Genomic DNA, 27,892 nt, shown 5'->3' on the forward strand with positions numbered 1-27,892 from the left:
TGGGGCGATAGTCACGTGTCCTACCCTTGTACTACCAGTGTATTCCAACAGAGGGACCAATTTCACTGTCTTTTCCACCTCTATTCCCTCCTGCCCAGATTTCCTCTTCCGCTTGGGGAAGGTTTAAATGTGTATCACCAATGACCTTGCCTTTTAACCTTCCTTTTTTTACTAAGACAGCAAATGTGAAAAATATCCTAAATATACTGTTTTATTTTTTAATTTAATCAGTTGAACAAGATATTCCTTTACTCACTTCCTCTGTGTTAAGGGTGTATAAAGGCTTCTTAAAAGAGCAGTTTGCCATATTTATTTCAGAACATTTTAAAAATTCATGACAGACATCTGCTCTATTTTTTCTTCTCACCTTCTATGTGAAGAAGCATTAAGAAAAATGAAAATCTTATAAGTGTTTGTCTCCGTCTGCAAATACTAATACAGTGTGACTGCTGTCATATTGCACAAAGAGACTTCAAAGCAAAGCTTTGCACCATATGAATTTGCCCAGAATAACATAGATTTTAATACTTTAGGATTTCTTTCTCTCACAGTGGCATTACACTGGGGAGCATTATGGTCGAATTTTTTGTTAATAAAGTCTGCAATGCGATCAGCTGTGGCCAAGCTTTTTAATTGCTTCATGCAGGAGAGCTAACAAACATACAACATCACAGTTGTATGTGAGATCTCTGTCATGAGATCTCTGTCTTTGGGTTCTCTCAGCTCCTCTTTTATACCCTCACAAAACAACTCTCTGTATCTCTTGTTAAGATTCGAGTTTTGAGGAGAAGAAGAAAGCAGGCCGAGTCCAAGTAGGTGGCAAAAATAGTGATCTTTTATTACACACTTTGTGCACTAAGTGTGGGAAGAAACTTGCAACAACAATCTCCGCCGGGCGGCGGCTCTCCCATATCTTTTATATTCTCCATGATGACATCACACAGACCTTCCTGGAAATGATAACTTCCCCTCAGTCAGAAAGTTCTCCTTCTATGTCCTTCTATGGCTAAGAACAACAACATGTTCCAGATGTTTCTACTCCTCTGTATCTGGGAACATAACCAATAGTGTGTAGAATGTGTAGTTGTGTGAGAGTGTCAGTTTCCGGCCAACAAACGGTCAGTGTCCTTATCTGACTCTGTTTTGGGCCATCTGGATCCACAGCTAAGCTGGTGGTGAATTACCTTGTAGCCGATTTACTAAGAATGATATGATGAATGATACAATGATATATTGCTGATAAACTGATGCAGACTAATGAAGTAATAATGAACTAATAACAGTGCATGTAAATGATATCAGTGAGATTAAAATAACATCCATTATCCTAACAACTCCTTTGAAACAATGTAAGACATTCAACATAATACAGGTCAATCCAACAGATCTAATGATTTTCACACTCTTCTAAGTCAGAGGTCTAATGCAAACTAAAACTACATACCATATTATAATGCAACTACTTTGATCTCATATATAAGGTAACATATGATAACAAAATAATCTCACACTCTTCAGTTACGACAGTTGATTATCCCACCTGGGCTGTTGCTGGATAGGGAGGACTCCCACTGTCTTCTTGGGAGTTTTCTCTTCAAAGCAAAACAGTTAGCACATAACACAGTTGAGCATAGCAAAGCAGTTATACTAGGTGATATTGACACACACATGTCCTTCACCTAAGAAATAAAAGGTTATACAAAATTCTACAGTGAAATTCTAAGCACCTGAATCTAAATGTGAGAATAAACTTGAATTTTTCCAATTACAATGTCCTGAACTTTATTAGAGAACCACTATTAGAGAACCACTAGGTAGGCCTAAGAGTTTGCATGCACCGATTTTCTAGTAAGGTCATATTGTCAATGATACTTTTCTGGCATTTAAAAAAAAAATGAGAGAACAGACAGATCAACAGATCTTCTGACATCCCTTCAGACACAGCCATGTTATTATACAGTGGTATTTTCCTTATAAATGCCTACAGCCACAAATGCCCTTTAAGTTGGAATGACTGCCTTTGTTTGTATGTGTTCACGGAGGGAATGATGCAAGGACTTATACTTAATGATTGCCCAATTATGACCATTTTCTATGAGGGTCTCTGTTGTCAGCTCTAACTCACTAAAATGGGGTGTGCCATATAAAAAACTCTTAGGGCAAGTAATATGAATGGTTTTTAGAGTACCCGCTTACAGTAGTAATGAGGTTGAAGAGAATGTTATTAATATCATGATCATCTTGCATAATTGATGTAATGGGGCTCTTAATATTCTGCTGCAATAAAAGGAACAAAGGCAAAGTCAGAATATTTCTCTTGTCACAAGCTCGCACGTTGAAAACTGCACGTCACGAAACGCGTAAGAACCCAGTATCTCCCTCAGCCAGTCATCAGCTGGAACAGCGGCTGCCGGACAAAAGCGCAGCTTGAGACAGTCCAGATTGGAGATTGCAGAAGGTGTGAATATTTAAGGAGAAATAAATGAAAAAATAGATGAGAACCGAACCTTTGATAACCTGTGATTTAAAAAAAAAAAAAAACTGCGCAAACTGCAGTAAAGGGAAACACAAATGAGCCAATTAGCGCTTTGAAATCAGTATTTGTTTAGGCGTGACAGGCGTCTGTTTGCAGGTGGGACATTGTTAATAACTTTATCTGCAACACCCTTGAGTGAAAAAAGAAAGAAATAATCTAGAGCTCAGAGGCACGCAATTAACGCTGAAACAGATGGGCGTATATGAAGCAGGAATGAGTATTAGACAGCTGTAGAAAAAAAATGCGCTGGGAAAAATAGCGAGGAGGGCGGAAAGGAATGTAAAAGATCGGTGCAGAGAACACGTGTAAATTCAGCTCTGTGTTTGTTGTTTATAAGATAAACGTCGTCTCTCTCTATTTTTGTATCATTGCCAGACTCGAAGGTTTAAACACCCCAGCGGGAAAATCTGCTAAATGTCACGGTTAGTGTGGCAGACCCATATAAACCCAGTGATGCTGCTCGCTCTGTTGATAATGCACATGTAGAAATCCACGAAGGATTTAGCACTAAAAATAATAATATTCAAATGACGTAATGTGAAAACACATTTTTTAACAGAACGTCTGACTTTCGCACATAACATTTGCCTGCTTCTCCAATTATGCCACCTATTCGTGTCGCCTTGTATCCGTTCATCCACTAGCAGCATCCCAGTGAGTCACTGTCTTCTCTTTGTCTCCCGAGATGCCAAACGCTGTCATCGCCGTGGGCAGACCAGGCGTGGGTGACAGTGGCAGAGCACCAAGGAAGAGAAAAGATTATGTGGGCGGTAGACGCTCATCTTGGCCCAGTGGCCGTGTTGAAGAGGATTCGGGGTTTCACAAGGCCAAATCGTCACAACGAATAACTTTACACAAGTTAGTGTTTAAAGAGTGTGAACAGATCACATTAGCACTTTTTAGATATCGGTACTCTACTGGATGCATCACCGAATTTGCTGAAAATTACTTTTATTCTTGGTGGGCTTCACCAGGACGTTTCAACACGAATCTCTGTTAGTCGTCAACCAAACACGTGACAAAAGCGTCCAATACTGTCTGTCCTTTTGATTCGCGTTTGGCCCAAGGCTCCAGTTAGCTTCAGTTAACTTGTATACTGGGAACCAGAGGTGAGCAGATCAAGCCAAATATCATACTGATTCCAACTGGTATTGGTATCAGATCCATACTAGCGCGATAGGATCGATACTTCTCATCTTCTAAGCTCAGCAAGGGGCTGCTTATGTGGGTTAAAAAAAACACCACGTAAAATACACACTGCTCTTCCCGATATAAATTGCCTTTATAGGTTAGAAATATCGGTCTCAGTACTGTTATTGGTAGTATTGACATTTGTTTACTTGGCATTGGATCGATACCAAAATATGCAGCATTGAACTGCGCTACTGAGCATCGAGCTAGCAAAGTAATTTAAGGGCACCCCGCAAAAGATGTTAACGTTACCACCTGCTACACATGCGCAATTTAATCCATTTAATTTAATGAATGAAACTTTACTTAACTTGGTGTAGCGTTTTAGTAGCTGCAAGATTTATGCGCTATTAATTGAGGACTTGATGCTGATAACCGAGGGAAGGCGTGCATGTTGACAAGAATCCTTCTAACGCTTTAAGTGCTTCACATCTGTACTGCCTATTAGGGGAAAGCCCTGCCTTGTCTTTATGCAGATGTGGAATAGGTTAACATCTGGAGCATTTGCCTGTGACCCGGTTAGTCTGGTCACCATTTAACAACGTTATTATGTCATGTGCTTTTTCTTTTATGTGGGACTGAACCAGTTCTAATGGCTCTGCAGCTGTGGTGTTAAAGTGCAAAGCATTGTCAGCTGTCACTGAAGGGCAGAGTGGTATCATGAAGGAACAGAAATGTGTTTGTTCTGACAGATGTCACCTGTCTCGCAGCACTTAACACGTGATTAGGACGGGGTTAAAAAGACAAATCGTGGTCAGTTTACCCGTCACCTCCTCTTACCCCCACTGTATTTTCTGTGATATAAAACTGGAGTTAATAAAGCCCTCTTTATATTGAACAAATACACTTAATATTGTGTCACACCTTTATGTGGATCCCTTCCTAAATTGGTGCATTTATGTGTTTCTTTTATTCCAAAACACATCTCTTTTCGTTGGAGTAAAGCGTTTTTGTGTTGTTCTGGATTTGCATCAGCGAGGAAGTCTAATTTCCAGGCTGCTTCATAAATCAGTTTCCCAGCACACAATGAAAAGGGCGGTGGCACTCACAAAAAAAGAGGGAAAACGATTCTGTTCATTTCTTCGAAATCAGTACACAGATGCCGCTGCAGGTTTATCTTGATTTGTAGATTAGACATATCGATAAAACTACCGAGGTCTGGTCTTTTGAAGTTTAATTTTATTAGACGGTGTTTGATTATTTTTGTCGGAGGTGCTGAAATGCAGTCAGCGTCGTTTGAGCGAGAAGCTGGCCCTCCCCCTTTGCCCACAGACAGCATCACCACATCGCAGAGAGAAAGAGAGAGAGAGCAATAGGCGGCATCTGTGAAAGGAGACAGGCTTGCTAGAGGGATAGATTCGTTTAATAACACCACTCAGACAGACAAAGCAAAATATGGATGCGGAGGAAAAATTTTCATTCATGCAGGCACCTGTGAAGATGCGGTTTTTATCCTGCACATAGTCGGAGTTATGCGCGGTCTGTTCCCTCGTTTTTAATGAGGCGGGTGGGGACCAACAGTAAGCTGAAAAGGCGGAAAGATTTCTCCAACCCGTCCGCAAATTCTGCCCGCCTGCGATGGCTGTGACGGCGCGATGCTGTTACAGTGTAAAAGGGAATGTGCCTTTTTCTTTATATTTGGTTATCGTCGTACTCAGTGGCCTTACAAATGCACAAATTCGATACTCCATTCCAGAGGAGCTGGAGAACGGAGCACTGGTAGGTGACATTGTCCGAGATCTGGGTCTGGATCTAAGAAAACTTTCCACTCGACGCATCAGAATTACATCGGACAGTGGACGGAGATATTTCACCATAAACCACAAAACTGGGAAACTGGTGGTGAGTGACCGCATTGACCGAGAGACATTTTGTGAATTCAGTGGCACCTGTTCACGCAGCCTTGAGGTAGTATTAGAGAATCCGCTTGAGGTGCACAACGTGGAGGTTGAGATTTTGGACGTGAACGATAACGCGCCGCAGTTCCCTCGAGATGAATATCAGCTTGAGGTGTCCGAGTCCGCTGTGCCCGGGTCTCGTTTCCACATCGAAGGCGCTCAGGATGCAGATGACGGCTCCAACTCTGTGAAGCAGTATCGACTCAGCCCAAGCGAGCACCTCACTCTAGACGCAATTAAAGCCTTCTCTAATAATAAGCACATTGAGCTCATTCTCAAAAAGTCCTTTGACCGGGAGCAGATGCCCTCTCATCAGCTTATCCTGACAGCAATGGATGGAGGCACCCCACAGCGAACTGGCACGGCCAAAATTAATGTCCGTGTGCTCGACGCTAATGACAACTCGCCCACATTTGACAGCTCTGTGTACAAAGTAAAACTGTCTGAAAACTCTCCAAAGGGTGCACTTGTAATCAAGTTAAATGCAACAGATCCCGACGATGGCTTAAATGGCGAGGTTTTTTACTCTTTCAGCAGTTACACGCCAGAAAGAGTCAGACAGATGTTTTCTATGGACACAGACACAGGGGAAATTAGGGTAAAAAACAACATAGACTACGAGGAGACAACCTCTTATGAAATGTATATACAGGCAATGGACAAGGGGCCAGCCCCCACAGCAGTACACTGTAAAGTAGTTGTAGAAGTTTTGGATGTCAATGACAACATTCCTGAGATTGTACTGTCTTCACTCTCCAGCCCTGTACGTGAAGATGCCCGGGCTGACACAGTGGTAGCATTGATCAGTGTGATTGACCGTGACTCTGGACCAAACAAGCAAGTAACCCTGGAGATCATGCCCAATTTGCCTTTTAGGATCAAGTCCTTCCGCAATCACTATACTATTGTCACATCAGCTTTCCTGGATCGTGAAACCATCTCATCCTACAATGTCACAGTCAATGCTGTGGATGGAGGCACACCACCCCTGTCATCTCAGATGACCTTTAAAGTGGATGTTGCAGATGTTAATGATAACCCACCTCGTTTTGAACAAACGTCATATACTGTTTATATTACAGAGAACAATGCTCCTGGTGCATCTCTCTGTATTGTTAAGGCCACAGACGCTGATGCTGGAGAAAATGCACGGATCACCTATACTGTCCTCAATGACAACAACCATGGCATCCCTATCGCCAGCTATGTCAGCATCAAACCTGATAAAGGTGAGGCCTATGCCCTGAGAGCCTTTGACTTTGAGAAGCTGCGAGAGTTTCACTTTCAGATTAAAGCCCAGGACAACGGTGTACCTCCCCTCAGTCGTGTGGCCACAGTTTATGTTTACGTTATGGATCAGAATGATCATGTGCCCAGGATAGTGTACCCACCTGCCAATGGAAGCCGCACTATGGAGACACTAATGAAGAACGTTGAAGCAGGAGTGTTGGTTAGCAAGATTACTGCATGGGATGGTGATGCTGGGCAGAATGCTTGGTTACTTTATTCCCTGGAGCAGACCAACACAGATGTTGATCTGTTCAAGGTGCATGAGTACACAGGTGAGATCCGCACCACACGGCGTGTCATAGAAGATAACTCCACCTCCTTCATTCTGACTGTACTGGTGCGCGATAATGGACTACCCCCACTCTCCTCCACCGCTACAATCTATGTACATGTGTTGGAGTCCCCTCCAAAGTTGGCACCTGAAACCAAACGCATCATCAGAGCTGACAGTGGCCTAAAGCTTTCCAGTGTCACTATCTACCTCATCATTGCCTTGAGTGCCACAACCTTTGTATTCCTGGTCACTATCTTTGTGCTGGCAATTGTGCGATGCCATGCCTATTGTACCCAGCCTGGCTCCTGTTGCCCTTGTTGTGTGTCCAAGAAAAATGTGCCAGAAGGAGGCGCTACAGCAGCTGGAGGTGGGGGCGCAGCAAGAGCTGCAGGTGGAGGGCAGCAAGCCAACAATGTGGCCCTGCGACGTGACCTCAAAGTGGAACCACATTATATTGAAGTGCGGGGAAACGGGTCTCTCACCAAAACATACTGTTACAAGACATGCCTGACTGCCACATCAGGAAGTGACACTTTTATGTTCTACAACACTGGACGGCCGCATAGTGGCACTTGGGGTTCAGGCTACGTCACCAGTCACAGTGGACAGAGCCAGATATTTGTACGGCGTCTCAGTATGCCAGATGCAACAGCAATTCAGGTGTGTTTGTGGTCTGATCTCTGTGTTTGTTATTTTAGATTTCTTTAACACTAAATGAAGCACACCATAAAAAGAAAATTCTCAGGGTTTTCTCTTCGGCAGTGTTTTAGCAGTGTGGCTGTGGGGCTGTGATGTTTTAAAAATATATTGCATGGTGCCACTCCCTGTGATTGGTTAGTTCTCTTAGTCTAACTTTGTCTGCTAGGATGAAGAAATTGTTTTCATCATGATGTTAATGGACATAGTTTTCATCTTCACATTCCTTATCTTTAGGTGTTGCATCTTGATAATGGTTTGGTATGACAATGTGGATTGCTTCTCTGGATTGTGTTGTTATTTGAGTGAATGGGTGTTAACATTTTTAATTGAATATTTGGTAGACTACATATTGTTTTTCTGTGTTTCACAATGTTTGATGATTCACGGTTTAAAATTTTGAAGTGTGTCTGTCCTTCACAGTAAACACTGAGTCTGTATATCAAGGTGCAAATCCTCTCACTCACTGTATCTTTCTTTCCCTTTACTTATTTTGTTTTCAAAACAAACTGGTAGATTTAGCATTGCTTGTTCACCTGTGACCCCACACAGCCTGTGCTGTTTGTCTAAGGTCATCTTTGTGCCACAGTATTCAGTAGTTTTAGAGGGCAATGGTGGTCATCTCTAAAGACAGAAAAAAGGAGACAGAGAATCTGTGAAATAGTGCAGTTTGCCAGCTGTAAGAGCCCCCAGTCCCACTGCACCAAAATATCCGCTTCTGGTCACGTACTTCTTTGGTACTAAAGAATAAGCTGGGCTCTGGGAATTAGTAAAGAATACAGAAATGAGGCAGAGACTGAGTTTCATTCAGCATAGAGCTTCATTTTATACATTTATTTCTTTTCTCTTCTTTCTTTTTGTTATGTGGAAGTTTGAACTGTTTGCCTCATTTGTAGTTATAGTGAAACGGCATTATTTTGGATGCACATTATTATTATTATTATTATTTTTTAGTAATTATGTTTATCCCAGAGCCTGTCTGAAAAGTGCCGAGAATGCAGGAGAGATTAGGTGATAAAAAGAGAGCTGGAGAAAAAGGTAATTGTTCAGCTATCACTTGAAGTGTTCCTCATTAAATGCCAGTCATGTTCGATCTTGATATGTAATTAAATGGAAGCGATGTGTTTCTCAGTGCTGTCCGTGGATTGGCTGCCTCCAAACAGATGAGGCGGGGGATAAAAGGTGATTGGACACAGAGTTGATGGCGGAGGTGTGAGCTCTGTATCCATGCTAGGAGTGTTCACTCAGAAGGAGAGGGAAGAATAAAGGAAAAGGCGAGAAAATGGGAGTGCGACACTATTCCTATTCCTTAATTTATCACGTATTGTGAGGCAAGGAAATTAATATACCGAAAAACCCCATGGGAATTTTGTTTTTTCATCTTCACTTAATTCATATTCTCCCTTTCAAATGATGAAATAGGATGCGTTGATTTCTCATTCTCTTAGGTTTTTATTTCTTTGTTGTGTTTGTTTTTGTTTACATTTACTATGTGAATGCTTTAGTTTTGTGGGTTTGTTTTTCCTTAGGAGGAATACTAACTAAATTACCAACATATTTATGTTCCAGATGTTTCTATCTAATGTGTGTATAGTCTACTGTGTGTGATTTCATTTACCCCCATAAACACCATCCGGCCAGGCAGACCAGTTTCCCTTTGGCCACTGCTGTGTAGCAACAGGGCGAACATTAAGCAAAGCTGTTTAGTTCCATTTGTGGACAATCTGGTCTTATTTGTAGAGGTTATTTATTTATTTATTTCTTGTTCTACCCTCTTTATTTCAATTGTTTACAAAGTAAAATGAGCAAAATAACCTGCGTTAACTGTGTATTTAATGCCAAGCTAATGTCTTTTACTTCCTTCTAAATTACTGATCTGTTCACTGATTGCTTTTTGGTGAAAAATTGTCTCCATATAATTAAGTTCACCTTTAGTTCCTAGTATGAAAAGATGCTACAGCACTCTATATCCCTGCAGACATTATCCTCTGTTTGAAAGACTCCAGGAGGAATACCAGGCTTCTCTCATTAAGACCAAATATTGGATTTCAAGGGTGATGAATGTCCACTGCAGACTCATGGAGGTCAATGCAGCTTCAGTAGCAAGTGAACATCTGTCATATTTGAAAGGAAATGGGATTGTAAATGGGTCTCTTATGAGCTGCATGGCCAGGCAGGGGGGATTTAGTGTCCTTGGTCAGGTTGTTTTGTCTTTGTCAGTGGTTTAGGATGAGATCTGAGGAAATGCTATCTCATCTCGGTGATGTGGTTGCTGCAAACAGCCCATTTTGACGCAATTTGAGTCTCATCTTAGGAAGCTGCAAACAAACAATTAGTACTATAATTGCTTTTTTCAGGATATATGATGTTTTACCTTTGTGTCTGAAGTCTCATAATAGGATCTCATTAACAAATTGCACCACTGACAGTTAATCAGAGATTGTGGTGCTCATTTATCCCTCTTTTGTAGAATTGTCTGAGTCTAAATATAGAGGGACTTAATCTGATATCTGCCCTCCCCTCCCTCTTCCTTTCTCCACCTGTGACCTTCACTGGGCTGAACTAACAGAGGGAGGTGGGTGTAGAGTAAAATATACAATGGGCTCTTCACAGTTACCATGGTGAGATGTGTCAGACTCACTCAAGCAAATTGTGTGGCAGTGAAACTCAAGGTTTTTATCAGCGTAAACAAGACAGAACAGAAGGAACTCAAATACAGAAGAGTAGGTGGTGAATATATAGAGGCAGGGTAGAAAGGGTGGGTCTTTGGTGAGAAGGAAAAATCTAGCTGATGATACTGTCTTAAAAAAAATACTGATTAAGCATTGCTGAAAAACATGCCCAGTAATCGTCTGGGAATGGAGAGGAAGCAGAAGAGACGTTGGGTTAACAGCTGAAATTTGAGTCGATCATTAATATATAAAATGAAATAAGAGTTCTAGTGGTGATAAACACACAACACCCAGCTGAGTCCAAGAGGACTTATTCTGTCTGTGTGGCTTCAGGTCTTTTGTGAAACACTACAGAGTTGGTAGGCTGCTGGAGGTAAATCTCTCAAAGTCATTTTTCCTTCAAAGTGATGGATGAGAGTAGGGAGGGAGGGGGGAAGAAACTAGTGTGTGAGGATAGGAGGCCATGAGCACACCTACATGATTCAATCCATCAGTCATTTTTCTGCAAACGAAGAGGCAAGCTATCGCTGCTATAGATTGTGGTTGGGTGCCTTAGCTTGTGTGTTAATGTGTGTGTACTGCACTAGGAGTTGTTGCCATGACTTATTAATGAGATGGTATTGGCTTTCACCTGTACTTAAGACTAAATTTCTCTCACTCTCTCTTGCAGCCCAAGGCACCAAATTCAGACTGGAGATATTCAGCCTCCCTGAGAGCAGGAGGTGTAATGCAGAGGTAAGGATCCAATTTACTTTGTGACTTTACACTAAAAGTCTCTTCATACCTCACTAGTTGATTTCCAATGTTTGGTGAAAAACAAAAGGTAAACAAAGAAAAAAAATCATATTTTCAAGATTTAAGCCAATAATTAATTCCTGCACAGTTTTATAAATGACTGATCTGTAGTAGTTGACAAATTTTATTAATCCCTATATATGGAAGTTGCATAACCTATTCCCAAATAGTATATAGAAAAAGATTAGTGTCATATTTAAATTCTATCCGATGTAACATCTAAACATTAAATAAATGAATGCAAACCCAAGTTAAACTCGTCTTCTTCCAAAAACAAGTTTTGCTGGTGTCATTATCCCTCCAAATATCTGCATATAAAGATATTGATCTAGCATGCTTCCGCATATTATGCGGAGTAATTTTAAAATAAACAAAGACCTGCAAGTACATTGGGGTTATTTACAAGTTTATTAGTTGAAGGGAGTCTGTTATTTTTAGAGCAGGCTGTTATTTAAACATTATCTTAGAATTGAAGCAGAAAATATATGCATAGACAATAATGTATATTTAAAAAAAAATAGCTTTTTTTGGGCAATGATACTGAGTTGACATTGAGATCTGTTGTAAAGGGTATGGAGTTTTCCCATTCCAATGGCTACCAGGCAAAAATTTAAAATATTTAACAAAGCCTACCCAGCTACATATCAAACATTTAGCCAGGTTAGGCATTTGCATTCATTAATTCCAGTAAGGATTATCTTTGTGCATTCTTCGCAGTGATGTGAGTGCTGCCTTAAGTGGAAGGATTTAATCTTAACATCACCCATTAATTACCATTTTCCACTGTACATTATGTTTATTAAACATATAGTTAAGGTAAATTTAGAGAATTTAGAGAAGTACCTTAGATTTTATTTAAGCATTTTGTTCAAATAAGCAGAAATAATTAATCTTTAATACTCTATAGGAGAAGAGAGACACAGCAATAAGAAATACACTCAGGAATTGCTCTATGTTACCATGCCCAGATGGGGACCGGATTGGAGGGTTAGAAGCAGAGAGGGGTCAGTGATGTATGAAGGGCAGTTTTTTGGGTGGAAACATAGCTACAAGGAGACAGGGAGTGTGCTGCATGACCACGGTAGTGATCGCATTACAAATTACAAAATCGAGGGTCATGCTTATGAGATGGCACCATAATTACAAACAGTTACATGTTTAATGAGGTAGGAAAGTTATCTCTATCTAACTATCTCATTTATTGCTTGACTAAATTAATCTGTCCTCATCTTACAGATGGTGGCATTTAAAAAATATCAGAAGTGTTAATGCCAAACAACTAGAAACATTGCTTAAGACACCCATGCTGAGAAACACTTTGCCTTTGTCACTTTGTCTCTCCTAAGGCCCTTGTGCATATGTATATGCATGTCATAGTGTGTATGATTAAAACAGCTCCAATCGTTATTTATACTCAGTGCTATTGTCCCACCTGTATTTGAATGGAGTGGCACATCTGTCTTAACACAGATGCAACCTGAAACACTGAATCGAGTGTTGGTTTCTTTTCATTATTCAAACATCATCTCTGTAGATACAAATATGTATGTACTCATGTATGCGATCTGATGCCAGATTATTAACATCGCATCATCTGAGTGTCATTAATGTTCCATAGATTCCCTCATAATTACAGCGGGGATTATTGAAGTTAATGTGTCTGAGTGAAACAGTCTAATATAGTTAATCTTTCTCATGACTGACTCTCGCTGATGTGTTTCAGGTTGACTATCACTAAGCATCACGGAATTTTCATCTGTTTATACAGTATCAGAATCATATCTTGTGTGAGAGGCTTTGGATACAACACCCGAAAAACCATTTAATAGAAGTGACCTATTTCATTTTTTTAATCTAATCCCTGGGGAAAGCACATTTTCTCCTGTGTGTTATAAAAGTATGAGAGTATGAGTTAATTTTGAGATCATAGTAGTTATGAAATAAAACAATAAGTGGCTGAAAAATCCTGAAAATTGATAAGACAGTGGTTGCAGACAGTAGGAGAGGGTTACAAGGGAAATGAGAAAAAGAGACTACCATTAGGTGAAATATATACTGTCTGCCTGTTGCCACTGTAATGTGCTTTAATATTTAATCAGTGTACCCGATAATGCTGTGTTTTAGCAGCGCTTAAAATTCCATCCATCACCAAATCGCTTCTCGTCATGCATCAATGCATAATCTAGTTCTAGCTGTATACTATTTTAACTGTTCACAGTATTAAAAAGAAAAGAAAACTACAATATAATCAGTTGCAAAACTTTACTTTACTACACTGGTTCTGGTTCAGATTTCTGATAGACATTAGATTTCTTGTTTTAAAACACAATCACTGACAGGTTTTAATCACAGAAAGTGCTGCACATGGATATTTGTAAAAAGAAATAAATAATTTTCTACATATCTATTTTTAAGCTGATAATTGTGAGAAGAACTATAGTCAGTGCCAAAATTTGTGTGGATCAATGAATTGAATTAAAGTAGAAGCAGGCTGAGAAGCAGAATAAAACGATGCTTTAGAACAGCAAATTAAGATGGTATGTATATTTTGTAAAATCATTTTATATTGGTAACTGCATGCTGTGATAGCCTGCCATGGGATAATGAATCACAGGTATATAAGTGTACAGTTTAGGTGAATTTTAGGTGAATTCACCTTTGAACAGAGGCTCTCTCATCCTCCCATCCTTAGATAACAGATATTTGGGACACCTTTTAAAGACATGTAGATATAACCAAACTGTGCCCTCTTTTTTAAATAATTTTTTTTTTTTATTACTAAAACCACAATGTCTGAGCCAGACAGTATAATCTTCCACTTTTCAAGACAAGGCAGACACAATGAGATTGGACCATGGTTTGTAGTAGAATTTCTGTTGTTGCTTTTTAACACTACACAGATTGTGGTGTTTTTCAGTAGAGCAGAGGGTGTTGGAGTCCCACAGAGTTGGTGTGAAAATGTAAGAACAGCCCTCTGTAATCCATAATCCAGAAAATGTTGGGAAAATGTAGAGTAACTACTTTAATCTTAATCTGAATGAAGCTGTTCTGGGATTTCTGCACCATTAACCAACCCCCACTGTTATTATAGTGTGTATTAAAAGAAACATATGGAGATAGGAAAACTGGATTTTGAATCCATACCTTGGGCTGTGAAATTCAGATGTGAAATCTTAACATACTATTAGAAAAAACTTATCTTAATGGATATTGTTTATAATATGTGTGCAAAAATACTTTTGTGATCTTTAATATGCTGATGTGTGTGTGTGTGTGTGTGTGTGTGTGTGTGTGTGTGTGTGTGTGTGTGTGTGTGTGTGTGTGTGTGTGTGTGTGTTTCAGTTCAGTGCATATGGAGGAGTCCTCAGTAATGCAGGGAGCCCAGGGGGTTCTGGTTCAGAACTGGCCCACTGCTTCCAGTGCTGCTGGTAAGAATCTCTCAAGCTACTTCCACCTAGAATAAGCACAGTTAATTATACCTCTGGCTAAAGATTAAAAATTAAATATACATATACTGGGAGGTTTCCATGATACACATAGTGCTAGTTTAGTCCAGAAAGTCTAAAACAATGCTCAATGATTCTGTGTTAAGCACAATTCTTGACACAGGTTCATACAGTTATGATGGAAATTTCTGTTAATAAAGTATGCAATGCAAACATCCCAGTTCTACAGTCACGAGAGCTCTGTCCTTGGGACGTCTCAGCTCCTCTTTTATACCTTGACAAAACAACTCTCTGTATCTCTTCAGTTACGACAGTTGCTTATCCGACTCAGGTTGTTGCTGGGCAGGGAGGACTCGGACTATCTTTCTACAGGAAGCACCTGGGCTGGTCTTGAGCATAGCAGTTGAGCATAGCTAAGCAGTTACACCAGGTCATATTGATACACATGTGTCCTTCACCTAAAAAATAAAAGATTATACAAAATTCTAAAATGAAATTCTAAGCACCTAAATATAAATGTGACAATAAACTAGAATTTTTCCTATTACAACATGCAGTTAAGATTGTCATACACCAACAACAGCACATCATTTAAAGCTTATCAAGGAGTGTGTACAGTGGTTATCAAATACAGGACTGTAATAAAACGATCAAGACAGAGATACCATCTACGAGACTGCCTGACCATCTCCTACCGCTTCCTGCTGCCAAAGGGAAAGGAAATGACATGTGCTAGGTAGGTGGAGATGGATATCTCTGCTCTCTTGTAGCAGGAAGAGAAAAAAATTTAGAGAAGGAGAGGAAGTGAAAGTGACAATAGCTGATTGAATTATCAGCAAGACGTTTGGGGAAGCACAAGCTACTGATTCACAGAGGACAAACATTAACATAAACACATTAGTGAAGCGTAATTATAAATGATTACAGTCATCCTCCTTTAAATGTGGATTAGGGATGAGCTAAATGTAATAGCATTTTTCAATATTTAAATGCATTTGTAATCTTTTAAAATTGAGATAAAAAAAAATCAGATTGTATCTGTGCATTGTTGCTTGCACTGAATGCAATCATATGCAAGTCATCTATTGTTGTTGTCAGGTATTATGCAGATCCTGCAAGAGTGAAAAAGCCTCAAAAGGGCCACTATGCCATTGTGACTCATAAAGTTAGGGATTTATCCTTAATGTGCTAAACAATTATGACAATAGAGTGTTCCACTCAAAGATAGAAGTCCTTTTACTTACAGAAAACAGGAAATTATACATTTTTAATATCTGGCCTTCATTAGGGTGAAAAAGACCTTGTTAATTATTCAATGAAATACTGCAAAGAAGATTATAGGGAAACAATTCCTGCAAACAGTGACAGCACGAAAACAAAAATGCTAAATGACAGCTTTTATGTGAGCTCTTACAGGCATTGTAATGCCAATTGCAGTGCATTTCCAGTGCCCATAACTAAAATTTAGAAGACAGAATTAGCACCCTCAACAGAGGGATTTCAGTTGTGAACTCTTGACTTTTGTCATGATCATGGGATCCAAAAAGATTAGGAGTTAAATAGAGAAATAGTGGAAAAAAGTGCAAGTGAAGACAGGCGAACAAATGAGACTGACATATGTACATTAAGAAGGTTGTAGCAAGGATGAAATTGCAATTAGATTTAGATAAAGAGGTGATTTGTAGTAATTAAGAATGTGGAGCTGGCATGGCCTGGTATCTTTTATAGACAGGAGGCGGTGGGCTCAGCAGGCAGACAAACTACCCACACAGAGACTACTGTTTCTTCCTATCCACACATGTATGCACATCCTCCTCCGCTGTGCCATCGATTTCTTGCCTTGGCTGAGGACTTACAGCCTGCTGGCACTTAAAAACCTGCAAGATAGAAAAGAGAGGAATAATTCAGGGATAAAAATGTCAGATAATATTAAAAACATTTTGTTTTAGTGGAGGAAAATAATGAAAATGATTCGTGTTTTTACTTTCCTGTTGATTCTGTTTATAATATCTCAGAAATGAGACAATGTGAGATAAGGATTAAATGTGGCCTGTCATAGGCTGTACTGTTTATAATAAAAATCATGTTTGTTAGGCCAGCTTTAGAGTTGATTGTTAAGAGAATATTTTGAGTGGTGAAAGTAAAGGATGCTGTTCTACCGCAAAGTCCGTTTCATTGCTCCAGTGTGAGACGCAGAGGGACAGCCGACAGCGCCCCTGTTTTTTTCTTTTTTATTTAGTATATACGGATTTGCAAAGCGGTATCAATTTGTGTGTCTGTTTTGTTGTCTTGTGTTTTCATGTGTATGTGAATGTGTCTGTGAGTCCTTGGCTGTGCTTCTAAGTGTGTTTTGGCTGCCTGCTTTGTGTGCTGCTCCTGCTGTGACAGATGGAGAATAGCCCACGCCCAGATTAACAGGCCCATATTAATGAAATCAGGGTTCTGCTTGGTGCGTAACTCTCCCTCTTCCTCTCCTTTGTCCATTCCTTCTCGGTCTTTGTCTCCTGCCCCCGTCTATATCACAGCTTAGTCACTAAACCAAGCACTCATTGGGACTGCACAGAGAGCTGCACAGCACTGCAGCAAGGGTGATGGGAAGGAGATGGGTAGGTTGTAATGCAAAGGGTTTGAAATAAAAATCCTATCAGACAATAACAGACAAGGTGAAGATGAAGGCAGGATCAGAATGATTGAGAAGAAGTGAGAAAGAAATATGAGTCTCATGTTGCTGGGAGACAGAGTGATCCCAGTATTATTTTCCATCACCATAAGCACTGTCACCATGACTCCTTCTTATGTCCTACTGCTTCACTGGAGGATGTAGTTTCCATAGCAACCATTCATGGCTGCTAATATTGGCAGGGCAGGCAGGAAGGTGGGGAGAGCTGTTATGTTTGGGGGGAGGGGGTGCAAACATATGGTATGGGACAAAAGATAATGGAGAAGAGAAAGCACGCTGGGGGCAAAGGAAAAAAGCACCCTGTAGCATCAGGTGAAGGGCAGTGGGAGGAGGTGAAATCTCCATGAGCAAAAGGGAACGAGAGAGTTAAAGGAGAAAGGATATGTTTAGATAGTGAGAGTTGGAGTGAGGAGGGTGACCTACATTCATTGGGGCGGTGGTGTACTGCAGAGGTGGATGCAGGTTTTGTGTTTTCTGTATTACGCTAGATCTTGCATGCAAACTGAAATGTCCCATATACACAGAGGAACAGAAAAATGTTTTAGACTTAATAGTGACCAACTACAGTGGCAACAATTAACTGAAGAGTAAAGTAAAAAGGACAACTCTGAGGGAGACAGTTTAGAGAGATGCTGCATTATACTCATTTAGTGCCTCTTCCCTTAATCCTATAATTGCTCTCCAGAAAATAGGAGCATAAAATCGTCATTTACATTCACTTCGTTAGTCAGTCTCATTTGAAAGGAAGTGTGCATTTGCATAGGTGGTAGGTAAAGAAGACTTTCCGACAGACTAATGGTCAAATTCAAGGCCACGTGTCATAATTTCTTGATGCAGTTTTTTGGTTAAGTGAGTGGTCTTAAAACTATAATATAATAATCAGAGAAAAATATGTAGTGAAACTAAGTTGACTTAATATGAGTTTAGTATGAAAAATAGGAAATTTGCTGATGGTATTATACTGACCATAAAATTAGGCTAGACTCCTTTGTTCTGCAGATTTTTGGATTAAAAAAACATATGGCCTTGGGAGTTGGGGACTGAAAGGTGGCATGCCATAACACTGTAAGAAGAACTATTTTAAGGTGTATCTAATGTTGTGTGTGTGTGTGTGTGTGTGTGTGTGTGTGTGTGTGTGTGTGTGTGTGTGTGTGTGTGTGTGTGTGTGTGTGTGTGTGTGTGTGTGTGTGTGTGTCAGATTAAAGGTAAGGTAGAACAGTCTAGAAGCTATGTGGGACTGTTTCTGAATTTCTACTCACCATCTGCCTTCTATTCCTAGCTCAGATATTTACTTTCCTTTATTGTCAGTCTGTTCTTTTATTCCATCCCATATTTAAATATCTTGCCAGTTCTCTTACTTTTCTCCCTCTCTCTGGAGAATAAATCGATCTCCACTTTCTAAATGTTGTTGTTATAGCACCTGCATGGCTACATAAACCCTATACAGACAAATAGGAATGTCTCAAACTTCTACTCATACACTGAAAATTATTGTCATTTTACATTAAATTTAAACCCTGTCTCTGGGGACTTGTGTCCACCATCTGCCACATGATCTAGGTGGGAGCAAATAGCAAGGTGATCAGTCTGGCATGAAACCCAAACAGACACATCCAGACACATACATACTGCATATTAATGCATAATTGTCGTTGAATACCTGCAAACACCTGCAGCTGCATAGTATTTTTACCCTTAGCTGTATCCTTATTTCATTTGCCGTCAGCACAGTTTAGAATGTGTGGTGATTTATTCAGCCACCCAAATGTATTCTTCTATCAACACAAAGGCAGTAAAAAAAACTGGATGCATGAATTAGAATTAGGCTTTTAGGTATACGGTATTATCACATTTTGTTTTTATTAAAATGTACACACACTCAATGCTCAGCACAGAACAGTAACAGAGACTGGTGCTATTTTAGAAAAGGGTGTGGTCCCACTGCAGTATGGTAAAAGCAAAACAAAATGCACCTTGAGGATCTTTTAATACATTTTTTTCTCTGCTCCCACCCTCCGTTTTGGTGGTGAGTGCTTCATATCTGCATCCATCCTTGCACATTCTGGCTCCTTTTTCTTCCTCCTCCTCTTGCTTCTCAGCTCGTTATGTAACGCTGCACTGCGCTCCACTGCGCTTCTGCCCGAGTGGCCGATGGTAAGGCAGGACAAGCGGATGAATAAAGTAGATGTGGCAAAATGGAGCTGGGGTGATTTGAGTGGCTGTGAAAACCTTTGGCTGCACAGGGGGAGCAATGGGACATTTGCATGCAGAGAAGCACGACTGGGGACTCCAGAGATCAGCTCAGGAGAGCACTGACAGTAACCCAGACTGCTAATCCAAAATTATTAATTGGAGTGGCTTGTATCTTTCTAGCAGTGCAAAGGCAGGAGGTTTTCAGACAGGGGCAATAGTCATAACTATGAAATACATGAACATCTTCATCTCTAATGTGCATGGTAGTTATCACTGATGGACAAACTGTTTAATACCCAGTCACATTGATGTTACTATAAACACTGTTAGACTTGATTAAGACTCTTGTCATTAACTGGAGGGATGGCAGTTGGATGACTAAATTTCCATGCTACATTAGTTGAAAGGTCAGGGGAAATGAGAGATAGACAGAGGAAAGAGGGTGTGGAGTTTTAGTGTGCGAAAAACATGAGCATTTAATATTGATGCAATAATGTTGAGATCAGTGTTGAGTGAGGCGAGTGTGTCACCACTGTGAAGTAAAAGATACAAAGAAGATGGAATGAAGAGACATACAAGCACTTTTATATTTAGCACATCAAAGTGCTAAATATAAAAGTGACAGATGTGCAGTTACATCTCAGATCTAATACACATCACTGTCTACTGTAGTTAGTAACATCAAAATGACCCATGAGCCTTACAGAGTTGGGATTCTGTTATGATATTACCTTTTTAGTTGCACCAGAGCCGATCATGACCAGACTATAGTCTCACTTGACCCCACATCCCTATAATCCCGCATAACACAGTGTCTTTTTTTATTAGTGTCACTCTACTCAGCCTTACTGTTTCCCATCTGCATGCTCCCAGCATGACTCATCACTCTCCAGGGTGTTATTCCGTTTATGATTGTAACTTTGCATGGAGGCACTGCTGTCTCATCAAGTTCACACATTGAATTAGACAGGTAATTTCTTAGAGGCAAGAGACTGGACACTTTAGAGCAAAGCTTTGCCAGTATTTCAGTGTTATGCATTTTCATTTAGTGCTTCAGTTTTTCTTTTCTTTGTTTCTCCTCTGCTTTTGCGATTATAAAATTAGTCTTATATTTCTGCTGGGGGGAAAGGGATAAGGGCTTATCCATGGGAGAAAGGCTGTCATCTTAATGAATGTGACTTTTTCTGTCTCTCAGTCTACATTTAGAGAAAGCCTGTCTGCCCTGATCTTCTCAGTCTCTTTGTCAAGTTCAGTCTTCTCTCTATAGCTCTTACAGCTGTGTTGTCACAGTCAATGAAAGCATGATATTTGCGGGCTATAGCAATGGGGAATGATGCAAATACATGGCCCACTTAATTATTTTCATTTTTATTTCAATGATTATTTTTTTTATTTTTTTTAGTGTATTACTATTCATTGTTTCTTAAAGCCCAACCAACTGTCTAAAACACATATATTCAAATTGCAGTGTAATAAAGTGCAAATGAATATGCAAGTGTTTACACTGGAGAAGGTAAAACTTTAAATTGCTTATTTGTTTCGCTTGAAAATTATTGAAATGTTGAACCGATTGTTAGTAGGTGCCTGGTAGTTTCTCTATTCCACCTAATCATGTCAGCTATTATTCAAATTTGAAAAAAAAATCCTGTTTTCTGATTCAGCTTGGGCAGTTTCCCAACAAGACAAGCTTTAGAGGAGTACCCGCCTCAATCAGCGGGACACATCTCATCCCAACTAATAAGTTTAAAGGAGGGAACAAGTCTAAGAAACAACGAAGACATTTTTTTTTAAATTAAATAGAACATAAGAATTGGATTTAGTTTATTATTCTTCAACTTGATGGAACCCGAGAGTTTGGGTGTATCACTCTTTCACTATAGCCACTATAATTCCTATCAATGTAATGTTTATGTGGGTTATCCGGATTTATTGAAACAGTTCCCCCAGTTCTGCCTTTGCTCACATCTACTGTTACATTCATGAAGTGAAAATTATGTTTTTATGTCTGAGGTTCTTTTTTAACTACACAAGATATTCATAATAATCATAATTAAAAAGTTATATTTAGTGTATTTAAAAGTTTTCTGTCACACTGGCTTAGTATTACGTTTTCAACAGCAGATTAATGTTATGGCCCTGCAGGCCTCTCAGGTCTTACTTTGGTAAGACACATTTTTACCAAAGAACAACAATTTTCTTTCGCTGCCTCAGTCGAACCTCCCATGTGTTTGTGCATCTCCTCTGGCCTGTGCATTAGGCCTCTGTATTAGGCACTGAAACGCCACAAAGCAAATTTAAATGTCAGGAAATTACCAAACAGTGAGTGCTGTTGAGTGCTTTCTGTAATAGTTATAGAACTGCCACAAAAACAAAGCCTTTCATGTTTGTATTTAGGCTGACATTTGACTTGAAATAAAAAAAAATTAAGACATAGTGTGTAACATGAAAGCTCAGTAGGTAATAAAAGAATAAGATAATTTTGGAAGCTGGTATTCTTTACTCTGGGTACTGCATGAGGTCACACTTCTTTTCCCAGACTCTGTTACTTTTGGTTGAATAGAGCCGTGTTCAGTTTATCTCCTCTTTGCAAAGAACACAGAAAAGGAGTCAGAGTAATATAAGGAATATGAAAAGCAAGTGTGGCAAGTAGGTAATTTCTGTGAGGAAAGAACCAAAGTGACTGTGCCTTATGTTATCATGTTCTGTGCAATAACAAAGTACCAACCAACTAAGTAAGGATGTGATCATGCATTGAAGCATTGTCAGGCTGGCTGTCCAGGCCTTTCGAAATACAGCTGTTTGTGACTGAATAATGGTGTGTTATGTCTGCATCCATTCATAAACATGCTACCATTTCTAGCAGTGCAGTGTATAACCCAAGAGCTGGCTGCAGCAGCTAATACATTATCTAATAAAATTGAAATGTTTCTCCAAGGTAAATTCCTCTCACAGCTTCAGTTCAAGACCTTTCTCAGCTTTTAACATAGTAATTAAAGTCATATTAGCTTGGATAGGTAGGGAGATTTTGATTTACTGCCCACTTTATATTTTCTTTCTTTAAACCTCCCACAAAGTTCAACCACTTCCCACCTTTTATATCATGTCATGTCTGTTGTTACCAATAATTATGTACTGATAATTTTTTTTTTTCATTGACTGCTGTGGAGATCATTGACATTTAACTGCATTTGGACTTTTAACCTAGTAAATCTGATTAATGTATATGAATGTGAAGGACAGATTTTCCCTGTGCTTTTCATTTACTTTGCAGTAGCAGATTACACAGTGATTGCCTCTTATAGGCATGCTTTATAAGCTAAAATGATTACTTTTATCTGATATCTTTAAGAAATTAAGAATCAAAAATATAAATCTGATGACATGAAGACATTTGAAGGACACAGAATAATGGAAAGGATGACCATAAAATACCACCATAGTTTACCATTATTATTTTTTTTTGGTAGTAAACGTACAGTGCTATAGTAGCACACAGCCACCACTGAGTCATTTCAAGAAAAAAAGAAACGTGATATAAACTATTATTCCATCTTTTCTTTTCTTTCAGATGGTGAAGGAGGAGAGGTTTCGCCCCCGATGGGTGCTGGCGTAGACAGCAACAGCTGGCACTTTCGCTATGGCCCCGGTGGTCCAGGTGCACCTCCACAACACCTAAAACCTGGAGAAGTTCCCCCAGAAGCCTTCATTATCCCTGGCTCCCCTGCCATAATATCTATCAGACAAAACCAAGGAGGCGAGGACGACAAGAGTGATTTCATTACCTTTGGAAAGAAAGAGGAGGCCAAGAAGAAAAAGAAGAAGAAGAAGGAAAAGAAAGACAAGAAGGATAAAGGAAAAGATGATGGAGATGAGTAGATGAGAAGAAAATTAAAACTACAAAGTAGAAAAGGGTGTTGTTAAAACAGAGGTATCAACTTAAGTCCACTGGGAAAAATACATTGTAAAACTATTTCCTAATTTCACATTTTGATCATAATATTAATTTAAAAATCTCTCTCCTTTGTGAACCTGGCCTTTTCAAGATTTATTTTACCTTCAGTTCCTGATTGTGGTAAATTACAGATCTTGCCTTGATTGAACAAATAATACAATACCTAATAAAATTATAGCGTTTTCCCCACACCCCTATGTGCCTACACACCCCAAGTCAACTCACGACATCCTTTAACCCACTGGGCTTATTGGCACCTCTGTCTTACCCCATCCAAACTAAAGTGTATAAATCACTCCCTCTCTCTCTCTCTCTCAGAGGAGATGAGATGCTTTTACGAGAACAACTAAAAGCTGTGCCAGCAAAGGAAAAGAAGAAACAAAAAAAAAAGACTGAGACAGATTTCTGCAGTCTGGAGCTGGACACACTCTACTTGTAAATATCATGGGCGAGAGTCACCTAAATTAAGGCTAACAAGAAACTGCTGCAGATTCCTCTGGTAATTACCAACAGTGTTTCCTGAGATCTCAATGAAACCACATGCACATACGCATGCTCACATATTCAAACATGCAAACACAAACTTATCATGAAAAAGTGGACACAGAAAGCACTTGACACTAAGAGAGAGGGAGCAAAAAACAGCTGGCATAAAAGAAAAGTGCTTGAAACCAGACACTGCAAGCTTTTTGCCCTGCACAGTTGCCTATGAGGTGCACATCAACTCTCTCAGGATTGATGCAGCATGATTTGCAATCACTCTGTATTTGCTCACTGCATTGAAAGAACACATCTTCCGCCAGAACCCCAACTGAGGAATGCAGAGAACACTGGAAAGATGGAGAGAAGACACCTCAGATTCTCCTGAGTATCACCAAGGGGAGAGTCCAGCAGGGCTGGCACATGACTCCATGCTGAGTCAGTGGACTCTAATGAAAACTTTGAGTTCATCAGGAGAGTCTTTGATAACACCATCTTTCCTCCCCCGCTGCAGCAAAAGCCTAATGCTTTCTGCTTTGAATGTTTGGTAGCAACCAGTCCTTACCCAATACCTTGAGTTTACAAATGCTCACCTGCTTGTACTTGCCCCATGCTGCCAGGAGCCATCTTCTCCTGCCCAAACCGCCTTTTTTTGTGACAATGAAGTTTGTAAACATGTTATGTTTTCATTCATTTTCTGAAGAGATTCATTATAACATACTCTTTTTTTCTTCATAGCTTTAAATGATTTTTGCTTGACATACCCATCACCATTTACCCTCAAACACTGACCCTAATCCCCACTCTAACCCCCTGCCCAGGATCAGTCCTGGGAGTGGCCCGTTCTGAACATTGTGGTGTGCTGCTGAGAGCAGCATGGAGTAATGTGGATGAGGCCTGGGGAAACCCAGTTGGGGAGAGGGGCTATGCCCTGAACTCTTGTCAGATGTTTCTTAAGTGCAAAACGGTTCAGCGCTTTTAACTTGTGAATAATACACTATGTGGTTCATTTCCTGTTTGTAGCCACTAATGAGAGAGGACCAGGTGGGATGAGGCTGATTACAGGGACCCTGGAGGACTGGGATAGAGTGAGGAGACAGGTGCCGTGGGCTGGCCCTCCCTCTCCATGTACAAGAGAAGTTCTCCAGCTGATTGTTCACATATTAGCTTGTATGTACGCTGTAAATGTAGCGTAGACTAGATTGCCTCTACATTAGCAATTGAAACTTGATAAGAATATGGGCAACTAAGGACTCCGATCCCAGAGCTATATCCCACCAATCCTCTCTCAAGAGGTTTTGAAGTAGGGGCACACACACTAGCCTCAAGGCCTGCTTCTGTTGGTTTCCCTCCCCCTGCCTGTAACTTGTTGCCACATCCCCAGAGTTTTGCGGCTCAGTATGACGTCACTCCATTAAGTGGCTGCTGCATGTACTGCTCTAAGGAAACACATACTATATAGAGAAATATATATATAAATAGATAGATGGCTATGATTTTATTCTTTTGTATTATCATTTTTCTTCATTACTCGCACAGGAGATATTTGTATGTACTTCTGTCTCTGCCAAACATCGATGTACTAAAATCTTCACGCTCCACAGATGTTGTATGGCATCCACTAAACCTCTTTAGATATTTGTAAATGCTATAGTGTGATACCTTTCAACGCAAGTTCATTATTTTTCTTTCACCAATGATAATTTTGTTTTGGAGAACAAACAAAGCAAGAAAAAAAAGAAAAAAAAATCACTCTGTGTCTGGCTTTGACATGATGACCTAACTAACACTGTATTATTGTAACTGAAATATGTATGATCCTATGATGAGCTATCACTTCCCTTTCACTCTTAAAAAATAAAAAAGAGAAAAAAATCCAGTGTAAAAAATAAAAGGATATATGTAGTGTATGCTTGTGTTTAGTGAGTGTTCATGCTGTCATTCTTTTCCAATGTATGGTGGTGAATTATGGTGGCTATGTGCTGTTCTGATTGGATCAGCCAAGATCTGTTGTAAAACCCTTTTTTGTACACCCTCTCATCAACTGTGACAGTGACGTAGTGAATTTCATTTACTTCATTTATTTTTTTGACTTTTTATTTTCCATAAATGGATACAGTGGTAATGTGTTTGGTTTATAAATCACTAATAAAATTTGCTTTATTAAAATACATGTGAATATATTGTCTTGTGTGTGTGAGAGAGATAGCTCTGTGCTTTTCCCCTGCCATCTGAAGGCCAATTAAATAGTGACTAAATCTATTTCAGGTTTTAAGGGGAAAAAAATCTATTTTTTAGCACCCAGTTCATGTGCACGTTTAAAATACTACACCTATTTAAAAGTTGCCTTTACAATTAAAATTTTTTGGCAGGCAATATAGAAAACAAGTGCATCTCCTTACAGAGGGCATGGCGAACAAAATATCTGCAGGCAGCTCTTCTCTGTCACACATGCTCACATCCTTCTTTCTCTGAACTGACATGCAGTTAGGTACAAAGACTTGTTCCCTGCAGAGATGAAAGACAAGCACATTGAGGTACTTAGTTTGGGTGCCTAATTTCTCCTCATTAAAAGCATGGTCACAGATGATCCAAATGGTCCCATGTGAAAGTAAGCTTCCAGATGCACCATAATTTAATAGAGTGGCTAAGTAGATTTGATGTATCCCAGTGTGTGAGTTTGTCGAAACACCTACACAGTAGTGAGCCATTACTCATTCTGGCCTAGATAAAATGCCGCATTGATAATCAATACATTTATCCAGTTTGTCAGGAAATTCAATAGTTTCCTACTTTAGACTGTTTAAAAAAATCAAATTTCCTACTTTGCTTTTATCTGTAGTCTCGGTTGAACAAAATGTAAGACATTTTCAATGCTGAGTTAATAGCCCAATACTAATGCTAATAAAGTCTCCTTCTTTCCAGTTTTCATCCAAAGAGGGGAGACTGTGATGAGAGAGGTTCAAGAGTTCATGTTTAAAAAAAATGCTTGCAAAGATGCAACATCCGTTTCTTTATTTCATTCTCTCCTGGAGACAGTTTCCATGGTTACGGCTATTTGGGGAATAGTCTCTATAGCAACAGCCTTATATACTCAGCAAGCACAGGAGGGTTGAAACAGCAGGGTGCCCTGGATGGGTGTGTCCTTTTATATGCCACAGACAGCATTTCACAAATGACTATAGCTACTGATTTGAAGATTCAATACAGTATCTCAAATTCCTTTTCTAACAGGAACAACAGATAAGAAAACACTTTAACCAAAAGACCTACGCCCACACATTCAAAATCCCTACAGTAACACATTCCCATGAGGATTTACAAGATATGTTGTGGTATTTGTATATTTTAGCTCATTTGAGGTATACAAACAAATTAGCAAACAAAACAATTGGATTGGTTGCAGAAAAGTAGCCCACAGTGTTTGGTCTGCAGAGCAGTGAATCTCTGGCTAATGAATATGGATATATATCATGACATAGCAAACAGAAAGAAGCACAACAGAGGGCCACTTGCTGACACTATTTACACACTGTACCTTTCAGACACAAATGTGAACAAATTAAAACACAACATAAACACAGACTACACAATATTTTTTTAGGACATGTAAGGAACTAATGGATGAAGGCCAGAACAAAAAAATGTCAAAAACATAACAGAAACGAAATGCCATATAAATGTGCACTGAAACTGCAGTGACTCAGGAAAATCATCCTGTCAAGGAAGCAAAATTGAGTGACTTGAGTTAAGATAGTGAGATTAATATGAGGAATAATTTTGGCCTGT

At 39.6% G+C, this 27,892-nt stretch overlaps 1 protein-coding gene across 24 annotated transcripts in view; it reads left to right on the plus strand.

Moving 5' to 3' along the window:
* LOC309713847 (protocadherin alpha-C2-like) overlaps positions 1-26,274 on the plus strand; it is a 199,247-nt gene extending 172,973 nt beyond the window's left edge. For 23 of the 24 annotated variants that reach the window (XM_082545731.1, XM_082545732.1, XM_082545727.1 and 20 more), the window contains exons 2-4: positions 11,228-11,292; positions 14,695-14,780; positions 23,240-26,274. In XM_082545731.1, coding sequence (XP_082401857.1) covers positions 11,228-11,292; positions 14,695-14,780; positions 23,240-23,547 — 459 coding nt within the window. In that variant the 3' untranslated portion in view covers positions 23,548-26,274. Of the gene's footprint in view, positions 1-4,774; positions 7,850-11,227; positions 11,293-14,694; positions 14,781-23,239 lie in introns of those variants that run through there. The other variant, XM_082545718.1, reaches the window with a different exon arrangement.
* Positions 26,275-27,892: the final 1,618 nt, after the last annotated feature.

Source organism: Aulonocara stuartgranti (genome assembly GCF_965226115.1).
Source record: "Aulonocara stuartgranti genome assembly, chromosome: 2".
Lineage (NCBI taxonomy): Eukaryota > Metazoa > Chordata > Actinopteri > Cichliformes > Cichlidae > Aulonocara > Aulonocara stuartgranti.